This window comes from Anolis sagrei, chromosome 1 (assembly GCF_037176765.1).
Source record: "Anolis sagrei isolate rAnoSag1 chromosome 1, rAnoSag1.mat, whole genome shotgun sequence".
Taxonomy (NCBI): Eukaryota; Metazoa; Chordata; class Lepidosauria; order Squamata; family Dactyloidae; genus Anolis; species Anolis sagrei.
The window spans coordinates 329,928,710-329,942,679 of NC_090021.1; the positions used below are offsets into that span (position 1 = coordinate 329,928,710).

General features: G+C 39.0%; 1 protein-coding gene across 4 annotated transcripts in view; it reads right to left on the reverse strand.

Annotated features, from left to right (window-relative positions):
* BRF1 (BRF1 RNA polymerase III transcription initiation factor subunit) overlaps nucleotides 1-13,970 on the reverse strand; it is a 287,868-nt gene that overhangs the window by 129,805 nt on the left and 144,093 nt on the right. For all 4 annotated transcript variants that reach the window (XM_060754423.2, XM_060754432.2, XM_060754444.2 and 1 more), the window contains 3 exons: nucleotides 10,613-10,739; nucleotides 1,754-1,793; nucleotides 1,577-1,669 (listed from right to left, as the gene is read on the reverse strand). In XM_060754423.2, coding sequence (XP_060610406.2) covers nucleotides 1,577-1,669; nucleotides 1,754-1,793; nucleotides 10,613-10,739 — 260 coding nt within the window. The remainder of the gene's footprint in view (nucleotides 1-1,576; nucleotides 1,670-1,753; nucleotides 1,794-10,612; nucleotides 10,740-13,970) is intronic.

The window sequence follows — 13,970 nt, forward strand, 5'->3', positions numbered from 1 at the left end:
TTGGAAGCTTTTAAGCAGAGGCTGGATGACCATCTTGTCGGGGGTGCTTTGAATGCAATATTCCTGCTTCTTGGCAGAATGGGGTTGGACTGGATGGTCCATGAGGTCTCTTCCAACTCTAGGATTCTATGATTCTATGATGTTTCTTCCTCGAAATGTCATGTCTCTTAGTCCCCAATCTAATCCTGTTTTACATGTTATATCTTTGGCATATCAATTAAATAGAAAAACTGAGAAAATTCAGCCATGCCTGACCCCCTCACCAATTGGAAACCAATCTATTTCTCTGTATTCTGCCCTAACCGTATCTTCTTGTTCTAAGTACAGGTTATGCATCAACATAATCAAATTTTCTGGCTTACCAATTCATAGGTTTTCATAGTCTATACATTTTTTTCTGATTTTATATTTTTTGAAATTCTTTGGTAGGTTCGATTTTCAAGTGTATGTTTCCAATATGAGCTCTAGTGCCACTTCCCTTCCTGAACCCATTTTAGAATTATATGACAAGGCGGCGGCCCCTGGAGCAGTGACAATCCCTAGCAATGCAAGTATCTCCAACAATTATCCAGGAAAGAAAGACACATTTAAGTCAATGGGTATAAATTTCGTGCAAGTCCCTGGCATATTAGAAAACGGTAAATGCTGGTCCCCAATAAGACATTGCTCAAGATGTACTGCTCAAGATGTACAGCCTGGAAAACTCACAACAACTCACTGTACTGCTTTAGATGTTTCTGGGTGTCAATTTTATTGACCTTAAGTAGCACAGCCCCCAGTGAACGATGATGCGGAATAGCAGCCTGATTATACCTGAAGGACTCTTTGTTCCTCATCTTGTTTTATAACAAAGCTTCTTAAACTTTTTTCCACTAGCAGCCCTTTCCACCCAAGCAAGCATTACATGGTCACAGGTATAGAAAAAAGGTATAAAAAAGCAAGTATTTAATGACTATAAATCACCATTTGTAGGGCTTGCTGAACAGGCTGATTTTCTTGTTCGTGGAGTATAGCTGAAGCCTTTTCTGCAGAGTCCACTGTAAGCATTGCGCATTTTTGCTAACAAGTTTATATAAATGGATGGCATTCAGAAATATTTTATTGTTTCCAAATTTTTGTGACCCCCCCCCCCCCAATATTGAGATAAGGGGACTTCATTTGGGGTCAAGACTCACAGTTTAAAAAACAGTGTTCTATACCATAACTGAAAGGATCTCTTTTTTTTTTTTCAGATTCTGGCAGATATTGAAAAAAAAGTTTTTCCTCCCAAGTACAATTCTTAGAACTCATAGAACCAGCTCAACCAGTTCCTGTACTGGAAATTGAAGCCTGAAAAGTAATGTTTCCAAACTCTAATAGAAGCTATCCAAGGAAAATAGAATCTAGCACAACAGGAGAGCTCAAGGACAGATTGCACTAGAAAATCCATTCCTTTTCATATAATTCTGCCTGTGCTTTTGTAACCCACAAATGGATGACGCTCTTCACTACGGTCAAATCCAAGACATTTATACATTTGCAGTAAAATCATCAATTTTTAACTTATTCCTAGTGAATGAATTTTAAATAGACTTACCATCTTTATTGTAATTTGCATAAACTCCTTTTGCTTTTGGCCTGCTATTCTCTAATTCAATCTCTATTTCATCTTGGTAGCTTGTTATTTCACCTGCCGTAAATACAGAAAAGTGTCACCACCCCGCAGAGGAAACATGGCATAAATAAGGATGTTCTGTGAAATGCAGCCTTTTACCTTCTAATTCTTCCAGCTTTTTTGACAGCTCCTTCTCCAGCTAGGGGGAAAGGGAGGGGAAGACAGAGAAAGAGAAGAAGAAATGAGCAAAATAATTAAACTGTAAACTAAGAAGATTTATGAACCAAGTCTTAGGGAAGACATATCCTGCAGCAGGTCTGAAATGTTCAAAAACAACTGTTAGATTCCATGTGATCTCAGCAGATCAGGCCTGTATTCAGAGGAGTTCGCATTGAACAAGGTAGTCCTATGATCTCAGACAGGAGGAAAAAAGAAAAAACTAGATTTAACAATAGTGGTTGAAGCTTTCTGCTACCTAATTAGATACACACCTCAACCTGGCAGTTTGAAGAAAAACTCACAAATAGCCTTGGTGATATTCTCTGGGTTGATGCACTCCATTCTGAGATATACGATTTTAACTTGGCAAACTTTTTAATGTATATTTATAATTGTTTAATGTATTTAACTGTATTTTATGCTATGTTTTAGTGTGTCGGCATTGAATATTGACCTGTTGGAAGCCGTCCTGAGTACCTCTTTGGAGGTTGAAAAGGACAGGGCAAAAAAGTTCTAAATAAATAAATACAACGACCAAACAAACGCCACAAAGTTGTACTAGTTGTTCTTGTCAGTATGAGTAGCCTTTGCTTGGCATATGCTAATATGTAGACAGAGACTTTACCCAAGGCCCTGGTGCATTTTCAATGAATGAGAATGTCACAGGAATCAAGAGGCTAAGATAGGATTGGCATTCTCCACTCACAGTAGGTTAGGAAGGCAAATGCACACTTAATGTATGGAGTAATATAGGTAACATGAAGTTACTTGCTGAAGGCCACCCTCTGATTTTCACAGTTGAGTAAAGATCTAAATCTGGGTTTCTCAAATCCCAGCCTTTGGCCATTTGATTGCATCTCACAGCATTTAACAATTGGCATATATTATATGCACAACATATACTTTCACCCACTCCCTAGCCTTTTCTACTGATTTATTACTCTGGCTGGCATCATGTGCAGACTTGAATCTTGTTGGTTAATTCTAATTAGAGTAGATTTACTGAATCACTGATTTGCTAGGTCTTTTCTAGTCAGCACTAATAGTAGGGTCTAGGCTTCACTTGGCAGTAATTCTTAAAAGAATTTAGTAGAACTGGCAAGGAAGTTCTCCGCAACCATTGTTCATTCAGTCACAACACTGTCATACTGTAGTATACCCTCCAAGTGCTCCAGTCTGCCAAAAAGAGTCCCAATTAATCCTTTGTCATTCCATTTTTCCCAACTGCTATTGAAATGTCTCAGATTCTCTCCTTCCACCCTTGGTCTTCAGCTTACTTTGATTGCTTCAAACTGAGATCAAAGGAGCATCCTGCTCATCATTGTAAATTCAGACAAAATGAAACTACTGCTATTTCTCCTATCTTATATGATCCTAGTCATGAAGAATTGTTGCCATCTTTAGAGAAAAATGGCATACTTATAAACAACTATCAAAAAAACAGAATAATGAATGGCATTTGAAAACACTAGAAAGGTTGCGTGAATCTGGGGAGAATATGAGTTGATTCCACTATATACAGATAAAAGAGGGTTTTAAAGAAGACAAAAAGAAAAGCCTTAACTCACAAGAAACAAGCTGGGACTATATAATGAAAAAAGGAAAAAAAGTTAATAAAAATACTTTATCAGAACCTATTAGAATGGGACACAGAGAAGGAATTGATTAAAGGAATTATGATAAAATGGTCAATAGACATAGGACACTCCATACTGTTAAAAGATTGGGATCAAATATGGAAGAAAAACCTAAGGTACACAAGATCTGTCAACATAATAGAAAATTGGTACAAAATGTTTTATCGCTGGCACCTTAAACCACAACAGCTAGCAAAGTATTATAAAAATTATGATAACCAAAGCTGGAAATGTGGGAAGAACTTGGATCCTATTATCATTCATGGTAGGGCTGTAAAATAACCAAAAAGTGCTGGAAAGCAATTCACAAACACACTCAAAATATTATGAAAATAAAATTTGACTTGAAGCCCGAGTACTACTTGTTGAATATAATAGACTTCGAGATAGAAAAAATAAAGATAAGGTTTTATTCTATCTGGCAACTGCGGCACGGATAGTAATAGCACAGAAATGGAGAGAGAAAGAATCTCCAACAATTGAGGACTGGTTCATTAAAATAGCAGACTACATGAACATGGACACACTATCGCAGCTATTAAAAAATCAGAACAAAACGAGTAAAACAGACTGGAAATCATTGAGAATGTATCTAAATGAAAAAACTAAACTGTAATCCTTTTAGTGCATATGTTGGAGAGGGGTTCCTGATCAAATTGCTCCCTGGTCAAGAGGTCCCTAGTCAAAGCGGTCCCTGATCAAAGTGGTTCCTGGTCAAGAGGTCCCTGGTAAAAGTGGTCCCTGGTAAAAGTGGTCCCTGATCAAAGCGGTCCCTGGTCAAAGTGATCCCTGGTCAAACAAAGGTTGGGAAGCACTGCTTTAAATGATCAAACAGGGTGCATCTACACTGTAGAAATAACACAGTTTGGCATCACTTTAACAGCCATGGCTCAATGCTATGGAATCTGGGAATTGTAGTTTGGTGAGACAGCAGGACTCTTGGGCAAAGAATGTTAAAGACCTTGTAAAACTACTCCTCCTATGATCCTATGACATTGAGCTGTGTCATAGGAGCATTAATTCTACAGTGCAGATGCACACGTAGTGGATGGTAGAAATAACCATTCTCAGTCTGAGTCCCTGGAGAGCCATGGCAAGTCAAATCAAACCAAACAGCATTTCTTTCCAAGGGAGATGAGACCAGCCTTTCATTTCAAGAGAGTGCAAATACAGGTTCGAAAATGTGCTTAAATTAGTTTTAATATTCTTTTTGCCTGTTTATAAAACCTTTTAATCTAAATATAAGATGCCCTGACTTTCATTTCTGGGAGAAAGAAGTGAGGCTGGATAAAATAAAATAAAATAAAATAAAAGTTGTTGTTGTTGTTACCCCCCCCCCCCTCTCTCTCTCTACAAAAGAGACTCAAAGCAGCTTAGATGGACAAATAATCTGAACTGGTACGAGGGAGCACGTTTCCTGTGCATACAGAATTCATCGTAACTCCCTGGAATAAATCTCCCTAATGCCCCCCGAGCATTGCATTGAAAAGTAAACTTCTCATCCAAAATGAGGAGAAACAAGCACATTTCGGTATGATGAAAACCTAACTGCTTCTATGTTCCAATCGGGAAACTATAACTGACTAGCCCTTGCATTTGATTATGTTTGCTGGCGATAAATGTCAGAGGGACAGCTATGTTTAATAGCCATCACAAACTAGCTGTTTATCAAAAGACCAACATTTAATTTGTGGCATTTATAGGATTTGATATTTAATGAGACTTCCAATTTGCAGAAGCTGGGCACAGGCACAAGTGCCACATCGCACTGCCTCCCATAACTGGCGAATGGAAAATTTCTCTCTCCATAAACATAGATGCAGCACATAAAGGGTAAGCAATTGATTTAATGGGATGACCTTGAATCCTGGTATTTTGAAAGCAAATAATTCTCCTCATTCCACTTTTCTTATGCAGTTTGTCTATGTATAAACAGTTATGCCTCCCTTAAATCAATTGCTTTCTCAAGCAAATCACCTGGATTCTTTCTTCATAAGATGCCTCAGAGTTCCCATCATTTTCACTGTAGTGCTCTTGACTTTTCCCCAAAGTTGACAGTATTGTTGTATTGAAGTTGTGTTGGACCACCTCTCTACGGCACCTAGTCTGAATGGCAGCAACTCACCAGGATCTCAGACAGATATCTTCACCTTTCCCAAAGATGTTGGACTGGACGCCCAAGGGATGAAACTTTCAACTATCTTCATATTTGTTTATAATATATAATAAATACATCATAGGTAAAAAGTAAAGGTTTCCCCTTGACATTAAGTCTAGTTGTGTCCAACTCTAGGGGGTGGTGCTCATCTCCATTTCTAAGCCAAAGAGCCAGCGTTGCCCATAGATGCTTCCAAGGTCATGTGGCTGGCATGACTGCATGGAGCACCATTTGAACTGCTAGGCTGGCAGAAGCTGGGGCTAAAGCGGGAGCTCATCCTGCTCTCCGGATTCAAACCGCCGACCTTTCAGTCAGCAAGTTCAGCAGCTCAGCAGTTTAACCCACTGAACCACCGGTGGCTTCAAATACATCATACATTATAATTAAACTACTACGAATGTGAGAGGTTGCAGCCAAAATAATTATTCCAAGTTCTAACTATGATTAACCACAGATCTCCAGGATCTTAGACATACATTCTTATCACCTACTATCTATTCCTTTCAACTAGAAATGACAATGATGAAACCAGAAGAGCTTCTAAACGGGGACAAATTTCCTCTCCAGAGGCCTCTCTTCCATCGGCATCTCCACCAAGCTCAAATACCTCAATTTTCTTATGCACCTATTCCCAAAATGGTGACAGCGTAAGATGTTTCTTCTGTCCCTTTCATCCTTTTGAGAGGAACTACAGGGAAAAATAAAGGTATTTCTCAGCAGACCTTCTCAAAATAGCACCAGGAAGTAAATCTGCTGTTTTCCTATTTCCCTTTTGACGGTGGCAGCAAGGGAAAACTGTGCTTTTCTGTTGATTCGTTTGCATCTTTTTATGCATTAGAATATTATTCTTTGGAAGCAAAAATTAGGGGGAAATATCACCACTTTTTTTTTTTAAAAAAAGGAGAAGAATTGATGAGGTTTGATGTAATAATGGGAAGGTTCAATGTAGATAAGAGCATTGCCTACATAGGATGTCATAGATCACACTGGAAGAAGTAAATGCATGACTGAAGTGTTTGGAGATGTAATACATCAGAGGTGCATTAACTTGCTTTCCTCCATTGTGATATACATTGTCCTATATCAGCAATGCCTGTCTCTACACTCTACACTGGACACACAGGACATTTTCTACAAAATAGGACAAATGGACAACACCCAAAAGCCAAAAATAGGACAAATGGCAACACCCAAAAGCCCAGTTACTGAACATTTCAATCTTCCTAGGCAAGGAAATTGCAAAGAAAGACTATAAACAGGAAATGAATATTCACAAATTCCAGTCCATTAACAGTGAGAGTGGCTTCATGCAGTATTACACATAGAGGATATTACACATAGAGGATAAATACAGGGGTTATCACCCTGAAAGACTGCGTTTGCAGATTCAGAGTAGCTTTGGATCTGTCTCCAAATGTCAGCCCAGGTAGATACAACGGGCAGGAGAGCTTACTATCAGCTTCATCTGATGCACCAGATGCAACCCTTCTTAGATTTGCAGGGCCTGAAGATGGTAGTGCATGCACTGGTAACCTCAAGGTTGGACTTCTAAAATGCATTTTATATTGGGCTACCCTTATACCAAGTTTGGAAACTTCAGCTGGCTCAAAATAGAGAAGCCAGATTGGTTACAGGAACATCTGGGAGTAGTTTCCGGGCAAAGTATAAGATGTTGGTTTTGACTTTTAAAGCCCTACGTGGTTGGGGTCCAGATGCATCACCGAAGTGACATTTTTTTCAGAAAAAAAGCCTTTTAGACAAGCCATAGCCACCTACCTGTCTATTATGGGAGAGTTCGGTGTCAGAAAGCCACAAATATCTTCTTATAGAGCTACTAACACCAAAAATGGGACAAAGGCTTTTTTAATTCACTCTGGTATGGGCTGAATAAACACTTTATGAATGAAATTTAAACACTTTCTACAAAATGTTATGGATGAAATTCAAAGTTTTTTTTTTAAAGAAAACTAAACATAATCTTTTGTTCACAGAATTAGTATTTATTCAGAAATATCCATCAGCTCAGAAACTAAGTCTAGCGACACCCTGCATGTCTTGGCAAGCAACATTTTGGAGCCAATCCAACACAATTTGATCATAATTAACAGCAGTGTTTATTTTAAATTGGACCAGTAAAAGCACAAAATTCTATGTAATGCTTTATTTTCCCCTAGCCCTGGGTATCTCTAGTGAGAGCAGAACTTGAAAAGCTGGAAGGGCGGGGGGGGGGGGGGGGGGGGTTGTACGTGGATCCAATTAACAAGCAAATACCTTTCCAGCTGTGGCCTTTGTTAATTGGGGTGGAAGAATGAACGTGGCATACAGAAGAGAGGGAATTTACATGCAACACAATCAGCTTTGCCATATCATCTGAAAGATTCCAAACCGTGTTAGTCAGAATACATTTGTCACGGCACAGTGAGGTGAGGTGTGCGCTGATGGGGAGAGCTGGTGCACAGCAGGTAGCCTGCCAGGGACAAGGCAGGGAGCAACTGTGACAGCTCTGATCTTCCTTGGGCCCAACAGTCTCCAAAGCAGGAGCAAGCCTCAATGTAATGTTGGCATGCATTGACTTCTCCAACCTCCCTGTCTCAGAGCATTCCCTTGGCATACCTTCGCCCTCTCATCTCTATCCAAAACGCCGCTATCAAAACCAATTGCTGATTCTCTGTTTCCTATCGTGTGATCCCACAGCCTTATGCCTGACATCTCAATCCATTCTCTAAACAGTACATCCTTTAAAACCTTCACTCCACATTTCTCCCCTGGCTTTCAACAGTAACCTTCATTCCTTCAACTCTATCACTCCTTTAAGGGGGATGAGGAAGCTATAGTCCTTTCTGTCCACTGCACCTGAAATTATCTTACTAAAAGATTGCCTGGTGCAATTTCACATTTCAATATTTTACTGTGAAGCATGTTTATTTATTCATCCATTGTTATTTTTCCCCCTCTTCTGTAAGCTCCCGCCAGCATGGATTTGTCTGTGTTTGCTCTAACATAATTTAAAATGTACACAGATGGTTCAATATCAATAATAATAATAAATAGTGTCATCAACAGCATGCCTTAGTCCTATCACTGGTCACTTTGGTCCATCATGAGCACAGAGTGGGGGGGGGGGGGATTAGCTATTTGAGTAGTATCAATCATATATCATCAGCCTGATCATTCAGCAGCTTCCCAGAATTCAAATTAGACCAATAAGCAAAACTTCACCCCTTTTAAGAGATAATAATCCTTCCTGTGGCATATTGTTGTTGTTGTGTGCCTTTAAGTTGCATCCAATTTATAGTGACTGTAAGGTGAACCTATTGCAGGCAGTCCCCAAGTTACAAACGAGATAAGATTCTACAGGTCTGTTCTTAAGTTGAATTTGTACATAAGTCAGAAGAGTGCAAGTCTTTTTAAGTTTTGGATAGCCTAGGGAAGGGTTAACACCCTGTGGTGTTTGTTTTGCTGTCTGTGCTCCTGATCTTGGAGTCTTCATGGACAGAAAGTTAAACTCAAGAATGTCATGTGGCAGCTAAAAAAGAAAATAAAATAGGAGCATAGTGCCTAGATCCAGGGAAGTAATGTCACCCCTCTATTCCGCCTTGGTCAGACCACACCTGGAATCACGCTGTGTCCAGTTCTGGGCACCGTAATTGAAGGGAGATGTTGACAAACTGGAATATGACCAGAGGAGGGTGACTCAAATGATCAAGAGTCTGGAGAACAAGCCCTATGAAGAGCGGCTTAAAGAGCTGGGCATGTTTAGCCTGAAGAAGAGAAGGCTGAGAGGAGACATGATAATCATGTATAAATATGTGAGGGGAAATCATAGGGAGGAGGGAGCTTTGAAGGTGACTTTCCTGCTTCTTGACAGAGGGGTTGGACTGGATGGCCCAACTCTATGATTCTATGTTCAGGATATTCCACCCCACTTCCTGTCCTTGTGACAACTGGAATTTGAAAAAAATGGTTTGTTGTGGAAATAAGGATTAGTGAGAGCCTCAGTGGAGACCTTTTCCGTGATAACTCTTTCAAGAGTGAATTTCCCTTCCAAGGAGTAGGTTTCTCTCACTTAGAATCAAAGAATTATAGAGTTGGAAGAGACTTCATGGGCCAGTCAGTCCAACCCCCTGCCAAAAAGCAGGAAAATTGCATTCAAAACACCCCTGACTTCTTGTTGTCTCACCCCTGTTCTTAACTATGAGTCATTTGAAAGTTGGATGTTTGTAACTTAGGACTGCCTATATGTCAAAGTCCATCTGTCTGTACAACTAAGGCCATTGCTAGGCTGCCCTCTGTAATATCACTGGGAAAGAAAGGTGACATGTGTATCAGGTTACATACATTTTATTGATTAGTCCATCGGCCACATCAAGTGTATAAGGCAAAGGGAAGAAGAGAAAGAAAGGATGAAAGCAGGGGGTATATATATATTAGTATAGAATAAATCATGGGGAATTCTAAGTATTACATCTCCATCTTCCCTTAAACAAGAATTAGGTATAATTAGAATGAACAATAACTCAGATGTCCATAAAGGACATCTCACGGATATTATCAGCAACATGGAACACATTGTTCTATATTCTAGAAATGTAAAAAAATCTAAAACACCTCAGGAGCTGGGCATTTTGGTGGTGAAGCATTAATCCCACAAAGAAGCCTGAAAATTCCGATTTGTATGAGGATGATGATTTTTCCCCCCAGAAAGCGATCATATAAATTCCTATGATCTGTCATGATTCAAATGGCTACAGATGGATATCAACAAATTCCAAATCCCTGCTTTTTAAAGAACATTTTTACATACTTAGTTTTGAAAAGTGTTGGAGCTCACCCCACTATTACATGATTTTGCTGGTGTAAAGTATTATTTGTTCAAAATGTTGGTTTTCCAGATGGGAGAAGAAAGCCGAGTCTACTGCATATATAGCACAGAGAGATAATTTTCTTTCCAAGTACAAAAGGAATAACAGAAATTATGCATATAGAAGAGCTGAAAGAATTCACCTGCTGAATCTTTATCTTCCGTTGACCAGCTGTAAACGAGGGAGGATCGCATTCCTCTTCTAAATCAATTGTCATGAACTCATCTATTGTTAGCTGACTTGCAGGTGTATCTTCAAACTCTGTAAGTCTAAAAGCATACATATACAAATTAATGTAAACATTTCCATGGATGATTCGCATAGCAGACATGCCAAAAGGGATAGAAAGCTATTTCCCGACTCTTAGCAAGCTATTAAATAACTCAGCCAAAAACAATTCCAATAATTCACAGACTTCCTGCCAAGTCAATGACCATTAGCGAACCTTATCTAACACAAAGTATCAATTAAAATGCAGGAACCATTTCAGATTCATCTCCAAAACAGTACCTTGACAAATAATGTTAATCATAAACAGTCTCTCCACACTGGAAAGTTTATCCAATATTAAATCATCTAGTCCTGTTTAGAGACCAAAGAAGAGGTCTTATCCAAGTACATAATATAAATAAATAGCATTTACATGAGCATATTATTGAACATTGGCAAATTATTACACTACAAGCAATGATCCCTACTGGTATAGCAATGCACTTATTTTTCTGATTTTTAAAACTATTCTATACTGACAAGGAGAAGAAAAGGGCAACTAGAAAAAAATCAAAGAATGTGAGAAATTTCCTTATGCTCAAGAAACAAAGAGAACTAGACTTGTGAGAATGCAGTAAAGGCATATTTTTAAAGTTATTATTATTATTATTATTATTAAAATTATAAAATCACACAGATAACAATGCATTACAGTACAAACCTTCTCTAAATCAATGTAGATAAGTATTTACAGTTTTTTAACTAAGTCACAAGATCAGTTTGTATTTCACTTTTCATTATAAATATTAGTTTCCCCTTGAATCCCCCCACCCCAGTGAATACATATAAACTATACATGGTATAGACTGCAAAGGGATCTTGTAGTAGCACATTAGAGACTAACTGAAAGAATGAAGTTGGTAGCATACATTTTCATAGATTTAGGGTGCATCTACACGGTAGAGTTAATGCAGTTCGACTCCACACTAACTGCCATGGCTCAATGCTATGGAATCCTGGGAGTTGTGGTTTTCCAAGCTGCTTTGCCTTCTCTGCCAAAGAGTGCTAGTACTTCACCAAACTATAACCCCCAGAATTCCATAGAATCAAGCCACGGCAATCAAAGTGGAGTCAAACTGCATTAACTCAAAGCTTAGATGCACTCCATGTCTACGCCCTTAGATACATATACATATGCATATGCATATGCATATGCATATGGCTCCACTTCAACTGCCATGGCTTGATGCTATGGAATCCTGGGATATGTAGTTTGAGGTACCAGCTCTCTGCCAAAGAAAGCAAAAGAACTTGTCAAACCACAACTTTCATAACTTTATAGCAATGAATCATGGCAGTTAAAGAGGCGTCAAACTATATTAATTCTACGGTGTAGATGCACCCTTAGAAAGCTTATGCTGTTGACTTTGTTCTCTCCAAGGTGCTATGTGATTCCTTTGCATATGATATTCTAGACTCACACAGCTATGTCTTTGATTTATATATTATATATAGAAATACAGTGAATTCACTCTCTCAAGATACTATAACCTAAAAATCCAGAATCTACTGAATCTGAATGGTGGGAGATTCAAGACTCATAAAAAAGGACAGATACTGTTCAACTGAGTCCTTTTGGAGAGGGGATGGGATAAAAATAAAGGTTGTTTTGATATTATTATTATTATTATTATTATTACTATTATTATTATTATTATATAGCATAGAATCAAACTGTAGAATTCACTTCTATAAACTGCAGTGGCAACTGAAAACTTGGACAGCTTAAAATCATGAAGAATAAAGTTTATAGAGAGCTATGACTCAAGATAGTTATGTATTAGAGGCAGTTAGACCATTCATATTTGAACAGAAGGGGCCTGCAGCATTCATGTTCTATTACTGGGCTTCCCATTGAAGCATCTTGTTGGCTGCTGCGAGAACAAAACCTTCAAGCAATAATGCCTTTGGTCAGCTCCAGCCTGGCTTTTCTTATGCTGTTACACTAAGCCGTCTGTTCTCTTATTTCGAGTGCAAAGAAAGTTAAGTGCTAAACAATATTGCATTTATATACTGCATCTCAAATGTCTGGGCGCTTAATGCACTCTTGCAGTAATGGTATAAAGCCGGCCAATACTATTACTGGTATACTGCAGTTGGCAATGAGCTGGAGCTGGAAGAACATTAGTTTTTCAACTCTCATCTGGTGGGTTTCAGAATAAGGACAAGGGACATTACGGCTCAGAGCTCTCCCAAGCACCTGTGCTATATTCACTCTTTATACTAGTGGCAACAGTTATGCCTAGGAGAAGCACTTCTTCTGCCATAGGGTCTCATAGGTAAAGGTAAAGGTAAAGGTTTTCCCCTGACATCAAGTCTAGTCGTGTCCAATTGGGGGTTGGTGCTCATCTCAATTTCTAAGCTGAAGAACCAGCATTGTCCATAGACACGTCCAAGGTCATGTGGCTGGCATGATTGTATGGAGCGCTGTTACCTCCCCACCAGAGCGGTACCTATTAATCTACTCACTTTTGCATGTTTTTGAACTGCTAGGTTGGCAGAAGCTGAGGCTAACAGTGGGAGCTCATCCCGCTCCCTGGATTCGAACTAGCAACCTTTTGGTAGGAAAGTTCAGCAGCTCAGCAGTTTAACCCACTGCACCACCGGGAGTTTGAGTCTCATATCTTCCAACATTTACAGGTGAAAACTAGGCCAAGCAATTTCAGAGTGTGGTTAAAATGGTTATGGCTACTAATAGGCAACAACACTGAGCTAGAGAAGACTGTGGTAGTTTGCTTTTATCTGATTATATAGGGAAAAGCAAGATTCCTCCATGTCTCCCCTCAGATAAGTTCAACACAAACTACATTTGCACTTTGAACTTCAACTGCAGAAATTGAAATAAGCTGAAGACAAAAGGGTCAAGAGGAGATGGAGAGAGAAACTGGGACATTTCAAACGCAGCTGAAAAAGCTGAGCAACAGAAGATTAACTGAGGCTGTCCCTGTCAAATCAGGATATTTAGATGATATGGAGTCTGCAGGAGTACAGGTCTTTCTCCAGGCATACCACAAATCCTTCACTCTGATTCCTACGGGTTATTTTCCAGTGTGACATCCCCTTTTTCATTTCTTGATTGCTCTTCTTACAGCTTTTATGTGTCACAAAACTGATTATCCAAGAACAACCGGAGGCTTTTAAATCAAGGATGGCCATCAACCAGAAAAAGAAAGATCAGAAGTTTTTGTTTGGGGAGCAAGTTTTGTTTTAGGTGTAAATTGAGAGCAAGA